Below are 13,145 nucleotides of genomic sequence, written 5' to 3' on the forward strand. Positions count from 1 at the left end.
GCTTTTAAGATACAGGAAATTGTGTTGGAGTTTCTAATTAGGAAACTACTAATAAGTTTTTACTTAACAGGAAACTTTTATGAGTAGTGGGTTTTCTTGAGGAGTTTTTTTTATTGGGAAACTGCCAAGTTAAATAAAATCTCTCTCCGTAGTTAATATGTGATTGTAGAAACTCAAGGAGATTTTTCAGCTAATTCAATGTGTGATTGACCTTTCATTTTCTTTTCTTTTTAAAAACGAAAACATTTATAAATGGCTTGTTAATTTGGGGGTGCCGCATGGCGCACCCACATCGTCCAGGATTCCGTTTTACTTATATCTATCTATCTATAATAGTAGTGGAACAATTGCACGATGGAAGAGTGAAAGAATGTAGAAAGAAAATAAAGAGAAAACGGGCTAGGAAATCAGATTAGAAAAACAGTAGTTCTCATCAAGAGGAACTGGAAAATTAAATGAACAACAAAGAAGATGGATTAAAACGATACAAAATTTGAAAAATGAAAATTTTGAATAATGATCGGTCATCAATGAAGATAAGGCTCAAAATTGCCCATGGCATTTCCAATTCGTAAGAAAAGTACACCCAATCAGTCCAAAGTAATGAGATAGGGTAATACGCTTAAGAACACAAATCCAAACAAATCCACTATCAATCAAGATAATGCTAAGGTCCTGTTTGATATGGATTTAATTGAGAATCAATTTAAGTCCAGAACTGATTATTGAAATCAAATTACTGGCCAAATTTAAGTCCAACAGTCAGTTATGGACTCATACTCGGACCAGCAAAAAGAAAATCAAGAAAATTAAAACCCAATAGAGTATTTACAAGTCAAATGATACACATAACAAAGAAATGACTAAATTAAAACGGAATAGGCGAAGCAAAAAAAAAAACCAAATTAAAACCCCAAAAGAAAAGTAAATAAAACGTAGAGAAACTGATCTAGAAGCGCGCCTTTCAAGTTCAGCTTCGGTAGACTTTTGGTGTAGCCTCATACGCTTATTGTGACATGATATATGATTGGAACTTCAGTTGTGATGACTACTACTATTAAATTACTTTATGGTATATGCAATCTCCTATGCTGTTCTTTTTTTGAAAAGGAATCTCCTATGCTGTTCTTGAATGACACTTGAGTATGGGCACATACTTGAGGGACTAGTGCATGCACACAGCAAATAATATGCATCTGTGCTTGTAGTGAAGCCCACAAGTTGGATGTCTAGGAAAAGAAGAGCAGAAAACCCCACAACCCTTTTCTACAATCATTCAAAATGTAAGTAACCATAAAAGCTAGCCTGTGATGCATGCACGGGTTTGCATAGACTCCATCTATCAGAATTTATATGCAAAAGAATACAACTGATCATGGCTGTTAAGCTGATTCTTTTATTTTATGGGGTTTTCACACTGAGAAAACCTAAGGATTGTAAATTGATTGTAAGTAATATACGGTAGAAGCTTTATTAATAGAGACTGTCTAGCTTTACTCTCCCTTCATGACAATTGACAGAGCTTGAAACCCTTGTATACTCTAATTCTCTTGGACTTGTCCCTACATGAGGAATATCCTTACATACTTAATGAAAAGCCAAAAAAAAAAAAATCCATTATGAACAGGGTACGTGGCTCCAAGGGCTAGAGATGAAAACAATCTTCCTCCTCCTCCTCAAACCATGATGCATAGGAGAGAGATCATCAAATAAATATAAGTAGAAACAAAAAATAAAAAACAACAATAAAGACCAATGCTTCCAACCTGTGGAATGCACGGATGGGTGCGCATATTTGCAGAGACCTGATTCAAAATCAGGTAGAAACGATGTCTTGAACGGGTGATGCGAGAGAGTGAGGGTGGAGAGAGGAATAGAAATATACGAGGGAAATATAGAAAACCAAACGATTCTGTTTCGTTCGGGCGATAATAAATCAGCCATAAATCTTGGGAACGGAAAGGAATCTATGCGTTTTATTTTTGGTTTTAAAGCGAATGCGATTTGGAAAGGAATCGTGCGGGAGAAATGCGTTTTGAATTTAGGATATTTCTACAGATCGGAGGGTTAGGATCATCCTATGGAAATGATTTTTGGGGCACAACCTATTTACGTTGTGCCCAAACAGATGAACGGTTTGGATCATCATATGGAGTGGGCCGTACCTACTTTTTTAGACTTCACGTGTTTTCACGGCCACCCATCATATAAATTCTCTATATATATAATATATAGATACTAGTGTGACACCAGTGCATCACCCATGCGATGCACGGGGGCAATTGGGACAAATACATTATCCTAATCATCAACTGCAATCAAATTGTGATCACATTTAAGAAACAATCAATAACCAGACCATCAGCATCCTCTTTAGATCAATGAGCAACATAATTTTAAAGAGACGATGATGCAATCACTGAAAGTAAAGGAGTGTTGGTTCCCATAACCAAACATTCTACTATGATTTTGATGCACGGTTTTATTTCAAATTTAAAAGAAAGTGGGAGATTCAAAGTTGAATATTTTTTAAGAGCGGAAAAAATGAGAAATAAGAAGGATAAAAAGAAACCAAAAAAGTATATGAATGGTAATGCATTAATACTGTTTGGGTTGCGACTCGGGTCAGGTTGAAGCCAACCCGAAACTCTATACCGTCAACCCGATCCCGACCGCTCTCTGAACCTGATGAAGGCTAACCCGAGCCAACCCGAAGTATTAATATGTCAACCCGAACCCCGAACGCGACCCGATTTCCCAATTCAGGCAGGACCCAGTTATGGTGATATCTTTCCCCTTAGGTTTTTATGTTCTCAAAAAACTAAACAGAAAAATGGTAAAAAAAATTCAAATGTCGAGTTTTGATGTACATTGGGTCAACCCATAGTTCGCAAAACGTGAATCGGCAAAAAAAAGGGACGGGAAAATTTTGAGTATAATATGACATTGTTTAAAAAAAAAAAAAAAACGCTATGAAAAACAGAAACGCTAAAAAATGCCTTTAAAATTGTCATTTACAAACTAAAGTGAGGACTCTCTACAATTTAGGAGCTGTAAAATAACTCATGAATTTAGGAACTGTAAAAAATAGTTTATGGTGGCTACCACCAACATTAACTCATCAATAAAATAAGGAATAGATGACAAAATCACCACTGCTGAAATGTAGGCGTGTGTTGTAATTGGACCCATCAATCAAATTGGCAAAATCTGGATGCTAACCTTTGTGAGCATCTATGCTTGCTTATATTCAGAGGAAATTTATTTGGGTACTATATTCTATTGTTCTATTTACTTTCATGGCTTAATGGATAAGAGATACGGTCTTTAAAAAAATTTGAATGCAAACCAACATACCTAAAGCTTTCCACAGAGATGAATGCAGCATGAAGACAAAAAGCTAACAAAGAAATAAGAAGATGAAAAGGAGAAGAATGATAAATGGAACTTATAAAGGAATTCGTTGGGATGTACAGTATTAAATAGGGTACACTGATTGAGATTTGGGGAATCGAAAACTCTAGTTTCCTATGAATAAAGAGGAAGAATATGTTTGCCTCTTGCCTTACACCTGACATTTCATTTACTGCTATTTTTTCATATAAAAGTCAGTAATTGGTCTTGCATTCTCTTCTGTTTGACATGCAAAAACAAAGATAACATAAAATCAAAGAGCTTAAAATTTTCATAGGCAATGTTAGACCTAAAATCGGTAACAGATACAGCAGTGATGTAAGAGCTGAGCTGGATGGCTAGGGGAGCTGAGTCCTGAGGGACCGGAGTGAACGATGAGTGAGGTGGTCGAGAACGAGTCCTGCTATGAGGGCTGAGTCCTGCACAAGGCAAGCGAGGTCAGAAGACCAGACCGGGTTTTACTCCGGACAGGCCCTTCGACACTCAAGTCAGTATGAGCAGGAGTGAAGGGGAGATATCTAAGAGTTTTTAGGGAGAAGGAATTTTTCGCATTACCCATTGGTCTGAGCTTTGGTCCTCTATTTATAGGAAAATCTGGTGAGGTGTCCTGGACAGGTGTCCAGGACAGGTGACGGCCTGTGAGAGGCTGCAGCTCACCTACTCTGGTACAGGTGGCGGCCTGTGAGAGGCTGGTGTTTTCACACCCCATCAGGCAATAACATAAAGCCAAATAATCCAAAGAATATTTATAGAGAATGTTTTTTTCTAAAAATATATATGAAACAACTTGCACCAGACTACTCATTCAGTCAACTTCATGTTTCATCAAGAGCTCTTGGAATCCCTTTGGTAAGACACACAGAACATGTTTGATCAAAGGGTCAGAAAATTTTAATGTGCGAATTAGCTTCTAGAGTTCCAACTTCATAGTAGGAAACGAAACATATAGATATAAATGTTGTTTAATTTGTTCTTTAAATATCTAAATATACACCTAGGAAGAAAAAAATTGCAAAATAGGTATAAACCTGTTGACTATTAACAATTTAATTATAAAAAAAAAACCTAAATTTGTGGCTTTCTAGGGTTCCAATTAAAAAAGGTCTAAACCTGTTCCAATTATTAAAAAAAAGGTCTAAACCTGTTGACTCTACAGTTTAAATTAACTAAAAACAACCAAAATTATTTCATAAAACATTATAGTTAAAAGCTTTTAAAATTTCCAAAAAAAAGGGCCTAAACCTATTGACTCTTTGCAGTTTAAATTGACTAAAAACAACTAATTTTGTTTTTTTTTCTAGGGTTCCAATTTCATAGTAGGAAACGAAACATTTAGATATAAACTTTTTTATTTGTTCTTTAAAGATCTAAACCTACAACTGGGAAGGAAAAAATAGCAACAAAAAGTCTAAACATGTTGACTCTCTACAATTTAAATTTATTAAAAAAAAACTGAATTTGTGGCTTTCTAGGGTTCCAATTTTTTTAAAAAAGGTCTAAACTTGTTGACTCTACAGTTTAAATTGACTTAAAACAACCAAAATTATTTATAAAACATTATAGTTAAAAGCTTTTAAAAATTTCGAAAAAAGGCCTAAACTTATTGACTCTCTACAGTTTAAATTGACTAAAAACAACCAATTTTGTTTTTTTCTAGGGTTCCAATTCCATAGTAGGAAACAAAACATTTAGATATAGACTTTTTTGTTTGTTCTTTAAAGATCTAAACCTACAGCTAGGAAGGAAAAAAATAGCAAAAAAAGGTCTAAACCTGTTTACTCTCTACATTTTAAATTTATTAAAAAAAAACTAAATTTGTGTCTTTCTAGGGTTCCAATTTAAAAAAAAGGTCTACACTTGTTGACTCTGTAGTAGTTTAAATTGACTAAAAACAACCAAAATCTATATCCTAAAACATGATAGTTAACAGCTTTTAAAATTTGTTCTTTAAAGATCTAAACCTACAGCTAGGAAGAGAAAAAAATAGAATTGATTACATCTCTTAAAACTAAACTATTAGAATTGAGAATGAAATCAGAAATATCTAAATAGTATATTTACCTTGGAGGAGAATCTGAATTGGTTCTAAAGAAGGAAAAGAGAGAGATACCGAGAGATAGATGGGGCACGAGAGATGAATGAAAGATGTGCATGGGTTTTTATATAGAAAAGTCCTTATTCAATGAGGAAATTGGAAGGAAGTTGCTGAGATTGGGAATATTGAGAAGAGCCTTATGGAAATAAAATCTGCAACAAATCCTTATACAATGAGGAAATGGGAAGGACGTTGAGATTAGGAAGGTTGAGAAGAAAGGTTAGGAATTTTAAGAAGAGAGTTTTGGAAATCACATCACTCATTGGAAGGCGGAGAAGACTAGTACCAATTCATTTTCAGATAATCCGGATACTTGTCTCCACTAATCCTAACTCATCACATCTAAGTAAGCGGTAAATAATCACATGCATACTACAGCTAAGCAGATAAGCAAGTAAATGAACAAGTATAATGATAAAGAGTAATAAGCAGATAATGAGACAATAAGCAGATAATCAAGAAATAGAGTAAACAGATAATCAAGATAAGATAAGCAAGTATATGTTATAGCTAAACATGTGAATAAACAAGTAATCAAAGCAATAAAGAGATGGGTAACTCTATAACTAGGCATGTGATCAAGAAAATAACAATGCTATTGCTAAGTATATGATCAAAACAATAAAGAAATGTAATGCTACAGCTAAGCAAGTGATCAAAGCAATAAAAAAGTAATGCTACCGCTAAACATATCAACAAATAAACTACAGGGATAAAAACAATGTCATGATATATTTAACCTCCCTTTTCTGATGGGCATCCACCATTCAGATGATTCACCCTCCTTTTGTAAAAAGGGAAATGTTATTAGTACAACCACGCTTTGATAATTGCACTAATTGACCCCGTTTTCAATTACTGCACCTACTTTCTTGTCTTTTATACTGAAAAGGAGCTGATATCAGCACACTCAGGTTCCAATAATGGCACTATTCAGTTGGTCTTTAGTTTTGCACAAGGAATTGATATCAGCTCACACATATTTGATATCTGCACAAACTTGGCTCGTCTTTTTTGCCATTTTTCGTTCTTTCCCTTTGAAATTTTGCGGGCACATTCCTAGGAATAGTAACAACACCTTGGTAGTACTTGGTGCACAAATGTGCAAGACGAGTTAGTGAAAATATCAAAATGTGAGGTTAGGATATTCCTCACATTTTGCGGGCACATCCCCAAGCAAGCCGCTCAAAGAATCTTGTCCTCAAGGTTGAGGTTAGGATATTCCTTTAACAAAGATCTCCTCAAGCTCCATATCTAAGGAATAGTCTACCGCCTCAGTGGATTCAAGTAAGAACAAGGTTTGTTGTTTGCAACGGTGCCTCGGAGCGAACTTCCCGTCACAATTATAACAAAGACCGCCTTCTCGTCGGTCCTTCATTTCAGCAAAGGAAAGCTTGTGAATTGTCGGCGTTGGAGTTTTTGCAGAGGTGACGGATTCGGCATAGTTCGTGGTGTTATATGGGCTATGAGGCTTTGCTCCTGCATACGGGCGAGTCCGATGGCCTCGGTGAGGGACACCGGCCGGAGCAATTTAACTGTGTTGTGAATCTCATCTTTGAGCCCGCTGATGAAGGTTCGAGTCAAGAAGTGATCACTTAACCCATCCACTCGATCCGAGAGGGCTTCGAACTCTTCTTGATAAACGACAACGGTAGTGGTTTGCCTTAGCTTGGCAAGAGCCCCTTCAGGGTCCTCGTATGCCGTGGGGCCAAATCTCCGTTCTAAGGATGTGTGACAAACTCAGGCCAATCCCCAAGAATGCCGGCGTGTTGCAGATATTTGTAGTACTGTAATGCCTTTCCTTTGAGAGAGAAAGAGGCATACAATACCTTTTGGTGGGTCGGATATCATAGACTTGGAAGTACTGCTCCGTCTGGAGGATCCATCCCATAGGGTCCTCAGTTCCGTCGTACTTGAGAAGGTCTACTTTTGGGGGCTTGTTAGGAGTAGCTTGCTCCGTTGGGCCAACTGAAGAAGAGTCTCCAGTTTGGCGAAATCGACCACCTTGTTGGGATTTCGTCAATTCCCGCATTTGAGAATTCATTGCCGCCATTTCTTGACGCACCTCCAGCATGAATTTCTGGAGATTGGCAGATCGGCCCTCCATTTGTTGCAAGGATTCACGTTGTTGCATCACGATTTCAGTAACCTCGCGAAGCTTTAGACTGGGCTGAGGGTTTTCAGCCATGGCCAGAGCAAAGGATACCAAGAATGATACGTCAAACAGAGAAAGAAATGCCAAATTCGAGATGGCTAGTCTCCTTTGAGTATTAACCCAATAATTTAGAAATTTCGGTACGTTATTCTTATTATTCCATGGCCATAAATAGCCAAGACTAACAACTGACGTGGAGAAAATTACTCCTACAATAAAGGAAAATCAACAAACAGAGATAAGTCCAACTAAAGAGTCCAACTAAAGACTCGTTCAAACTACAACGACTAAAAGATTCAATTAGGAGATCTTCAAGGATCCCACTTATTCGGGTAACCAACTCCCCAAGCAAGCCACCGAACCCATGCACACATCATAATGTCTCATTTATTTTAAGAACATAGTTCTCATTTATTTAAGCACACAGTTCTCTTCCTTGGCTTTCTGAAACCCTCACAGGTTGTATAGACCAAGTAACACAGCACAGAGGTAAGGGACTCCTGTGTACATTTCCTCAAGGTCGGAAGTCAGGAAATCTAGCAGAGAATGCTTGAAAATCTTCCCAAGTTTCGCCCTCAATGAATGAATTAGACCATTGAACAAGGACCTGCGTAATAGCTTGGTTGTTACGATTAACAAGTCGGCAATCTAAAATTGCCACCGGTTCAAGCTGAATGTGACCCTCATTATCAACTTGTGGTAGCTGAGTTTGGGGTACCACTTGTTGCCCAAGCTTCTTCTTCAATAAAGAGACATGAAATATAGGGTGGATCCGTGATGAAGAAGGTAGCTCCAGCTTATAAGCGACCTTGCCCACTCTTTGTAAAATACGATAAGGCCCAAAATACCGAGGAGACAATTTGAGATTGCGTCGAAGAGTGACTGTAGATTGCTTGTACGGCTGGAGGCGCAAGTAGACCCAATCACCAATCTCAAATTCTCATTCACTTCGATGTACATTTGCATATTTTTTCATGCGTTCTTGGGCCTGCTGTAAATGCTCTCATAAAAGTCTAATAATGGCCTCACGGTCCTTCAGTTGTTGATCCAATGCCGCCACGCTTGAATCTCCCAGTATAAGTAATGTGCGAAGAGGGTGGCTGGCCATAGAGAGCTTCATATGGAGTGGTTTTTGTTGATGTATTATACCACCATTCGGCAAGTGATAGCCATTTAGTCCACTCTTTTGGATGATCGCCCGTCATACACCGGAGATAATTTTCAAGACATCGATTAACAATCTCTGTTTGCCCATCAGTCTGTGGGTGGTAGGCCGAGCTCATCTTCCAATGAGTTCCTTGCAAGTGAAATAACTCCGTCCAAAATCGACTGGTGAAAATTACATCCCGGTCACTAACAATGGTGGAGGGCATACCATGCCACTTGTAGATGTGATCACAGAAGAGTTGGACAACATCTTTGGCGGTGTAAGGATGTGTCAGAGATATGAAATGTGCAGCCTTGGAAAGACGGTCAACTACTACGGAAATAACATCTTTCCCATGTGATGTGGGCAGTCCTTCAATAAAGTCGAGGGAAATATCTGTCCATACCCTATTTGGAATGGGAAGTGGTTGTAGCAAGCCCAGATATGGCACATTTTCAGATTTGTTGCGCTCACATGTATCACATTCAGCAATAAATCATTTCACATCATGTCGAAATCCACTCCAATAAAAGGAACGCCGCACCCGTTGGACTGTCTTATGTACACCCGAATGGCCCCCAATGGCGCTGCTATGGAGCTCAATTAGAAGTTGACGTTGGAGGGTAGGGTCATCACCAAAAACCAAACGTCCCTTCCGGAGAAGCTGACCATTTCTCCAAGAGTATGGGGGCACTAAATCTGGATTGGCCTGCAACAAACTGATAGTTTTTTGTAGTTCTGGGTCGGTCTCCCAACTGCGCTTTATATCATCCCCACAGAGGAAGAACGGTCGACAAGGCCATCAAGGAGCTTCCACTATCTTGGAGTCGAGAGAAAGCGTCAGCCACTTTGTTGTCTTGGCCACTCTTGTAGATGATTTCATACTTGTAGCCCAATAGCTTTGTAAGGCACTTTTGTTGAGCAACTGTTGTCACTCGTTGATCTAGAAGATATTTGAGGCTAACATGATCAGTTCGAATATGAAAATAAGGGCAGGCCAGATAATGATGCCATTTTCCCACGGCACAGACAATGGCAAGCATCTCCCTCCCATATGTTGAAAGCCCAAGGTGTTTGTCAGATAATGGTTTGCTAAGAAATGCAATAGGCCTCCCCTCTTGCAAAAGCACCGCCCCATGCCCGGCTCCTGAAGCATCACATTCAATAACAAAGATCTTTGAGAAATCTGGTAGGGCAAAACAGTAGTAGTTGTCATGGCTCTTTTTAAAGAATCAAAAGCTTCCTCTGAAAATTGTCCTTTTTGACCATTTGAGGGAGTGGCCGACTAATCTTCTCGTAGTCTTGTACAAAACGACGGTAGTAACTGGTTAATCCGAGGAAGCCGCGAAGATTAGTAACATTCTTTGGTTTTTGCCAATGCAACATACTTGTTATTTTTGAGGGGTCTGCTGCCACACCTTTTTCTGATATTGTGTGCCCTAAATATTCTAGTTCACATTTTCCAAAGACACACTTAGATCGTTTGCCATAGGGTTGATGCTCTCGCAAAAGAGTCAACGTAGTTTATAAATGTAGTAGATGCTCGGACCATGTTCTGTTGTACACCAAAATATCGTCAAAAAATACAAGAATAAATTTGCGCAGGTGGGGTCGGAATAGCTCATTCATAAGACTTTGAAACATGGATTGTGCGTTTGTGAGCCCAAAAGGCATGACCAGGAATTCATAATGCCCCTCATGAGTTCGAAAGGCCGCCTGGTACATGTCGCGTGGGTGGACACGAATTGGAGCACAAGTCTAGTTTAGAGAAGTATGTAGCACCATGCAACTCATCAAGAAGCTCATCAATTGTTGGCATTGGGAACTTATCCTTGATGGTGTCTCGGTTCGATGCTCTATAATCTATGCACATATGCCACGAATTGTCCTTTTTTTTTACCATGAGAACTGGTGAAGAAAAAGGACCAACACTCGGTCGTATAACACAAGCAGCCATCATCTCCTTGATTGCTTTCTCAATGTCATCCTTTTGTATGTGCGGGTATCGGTACGGTCGAATATTAGGGGGTTGGCTACCCGGCTTCAATGGAATACAATGACCATGGGTCCGTGGGGGAGGGACAAACTTCCTCGTCGTAAGCTTTGCAGGGCACAAAATTGTGCCACCCCCCCATGTACATGTTTTTTTTAGTAGCTTCTCCATCTTGTTACTGTCAATCAATTGCACAGAACATCCTCTTGCACCTCCAATGACATGCTGCTTTCCGTTGGCTGAAAACTCCATCCGGAGTTGCGCAAAGTCCCAAACAATTGGCCCTAAGGTGGGTAGCCATTGCACCCCTAGTACCATATCACACCCGCCCAACGGTAGTAATCGCATGTTTGTTTGAAAGGTTGTGCCATGCATGACCCACTGAAATTGTTTGCATGTAACCGTGCTAACCAATTTCGTCCCATCCATCATGGAGACAGACAATGGGTTAGTTTGTTGCACTTCACACCCAGTTCATTTGGCCACATCCGGATCTCAGAAGTTGTGGGTACTTCCAGAATCAATCAAGATGACCACAGGCCGACATTTGAGATACCCCTGGATTCGCATGGTACGATAAGAGGTAGATCCAGCTAGAGCATGAACCGAGATTTGTAATTCCTAGCCAGTTGATTCTTCAATCTCTTCTGGTAAGTCGGGTGGGTCCTCTTCCTCTCCTTCCCCAATCAGGAAAAATAATTGTTGTTTCTTGCATCGGTGACCCAATGTGTACCTCTCATCACAATTGTAACACAACCCCTTGGATCGCCGCTCATCCATTTCAGCTTGTGTCAAACGACGTATCGGTGGTAAAGAAGAATTGGGTTTAGTACTAGGATTACCTTGAACCATCAGTTTAGTAGCAATCCTTGATCGTCGAGACATAGCTTCAATGCTCTCTTCTTGTAATCGTGCCAATCCAATGGCCTGATTGATTGTGCTAGGCTTGTACATTTTAACTCCAGCCTTAATATCATCCCGGAGGCCACTTGTGAAGCAACTTACAAAGAACTCTTCGGGAAGCCCTTGAGTCATTTTGGTGAGTTCCTCAAATTTCTCTTGGTATATCTTGACCGAACCGGTTTGCCTCTATTTGGTCAGCTCCCCCATAGAGTTCATATGCTGCGGCCCAAAATGTACATACAAGGCTTGCACGAACGCCTCCCATCCCACCAATCCCTTGGTTGTTTCCATCCATCGAAACCATTGTAGGGCCTTATCTTCCAAATGTATTGAAGCCAAAGACACCTTCTGATTTTCTTCAATTTGATTAAAACTTGAAAAAAAATTTGCACCTGTAGCCCATCCTTTGGGATCTCCCTCGTGAAAATGAGGGAACTCAACCTTAGCGAATCACGTCCGCACAGATCCATGACTTGTAGGGGATACTTCCTGTGATGGCCGAGAAGACTCAACTTGATCACTACCTCAAGGCGCAGGGATATTTTTCACCAACTGTTCATATTTAAGATTCATGGCCGTCATCAACTGCCTAAGCTCGGTTAAAGCCTCAGCTTGCTTATCAGAACTTTTGCAAAGGTGTTTGATAGACTCCTCCATGCGCCTTGCCTCTTGTTCTCTAGTCCCTTCTGTCATCTCAACTTGATCCACAGTCCAAGATAACTGCTCTTATACCAAATTGTTAAGACTAAGAGGAAGAAACAAGCAAAACTCCCACTTCCAGGGGGAAACCTTCTTGGAAATTTTATTTTAGAAAAATCATTCATCCCAATACAACTGATCGTTGCTGTTTTATTCCCATAACTACCTCCTAATAAGTAGCTATTATCCCTATCTAATAAGCAAACCTGCTAACAGTAATAAATTACCAATCTCATCTCCTAATAATCAGCTATTAGCATCTTATCCCCACAAATTGAACTAAAGAGGATAACTACAAATAATAAGCAGCCAAAATACGTAACACCAGGTCTGGCAGTTTCCTTCACCCTTCTTGCCCCTCAACCTCTCCCCTCCAATAGGAAGTACCCCCTTCCCTCTCTATCTCCCTCAACATGAGCTGTCGGATCTATTCATTTTGTATTCAAAACTTGTTAGGTACCTTACCGATACGCCAAAAGCTCCAGAGCTGATGGAACGCGTTAGGCAAGGCCCTTTAAACCTGTCCCATACCAGGCTGGGTCCCATCCAGTCCCATACCTAGGTGAGCCCCCACTCAGGACTGTAACATACCACCATGCTTCCGAATCCGCCATCCTCGGCGGCCCACTTTGTGACGGCTTTCATTCTGGCCTTTTTTCCAGGTAGCCCTTTCCACAGGTCGCCCCTTCCGCGGTAACCCACTCTGTGGCAACTTCACTCTGGCGGCTTTCACTCTAGC

The 13,145-nt window shown here is 39.8% G+C and overlaps 1 protein-coding gene across 1 annotated transcript; it reads right to left on the minus strand.

The window, feature by feature from the left end:
* Positions 1–8,178: 8,178 nt before the first annotated feature.
* Positions 8,179–11,122, minus strand: LOC143882872 (uncharacterized). The gene is made up of 4 exons (XM_077386264.1): positions 10,594–11,122; positions 9,589–9,958; positions 9,008–9,218; positions 8,179–8,565 (listed from the first exon to the last, which is right to left on the minus strand). The coding sequence occupies exons 1-4, from the start codon at positions 11,120–11,122 to the stop codon at positions 8,179–8,181; spliced, it is 1,497 nt and encodes a 498-aa protein (XP_077242379.1).
* Positions 11,123–13,145: the final 2,023 nt, after the last annotated feature.

The sequence above is a fragment of the Tasmannia lanceolata genome, unplaced genomic scaffold (assembly GCF_043159265.1).
Source record: "Tasmannia lanceolata isolate RefF3 unplaced genomic scaffold, GAP_Taslan_0.1 ptg000008l, whole genome shotgun sequence".
Taxonomy (NCBI): Eukaryota; Viridiplantae; Streptophyta; class Magnoliopsida; order Canellales; family Winteraceae; genus Tasmannia; species Tasmannia lanceolata.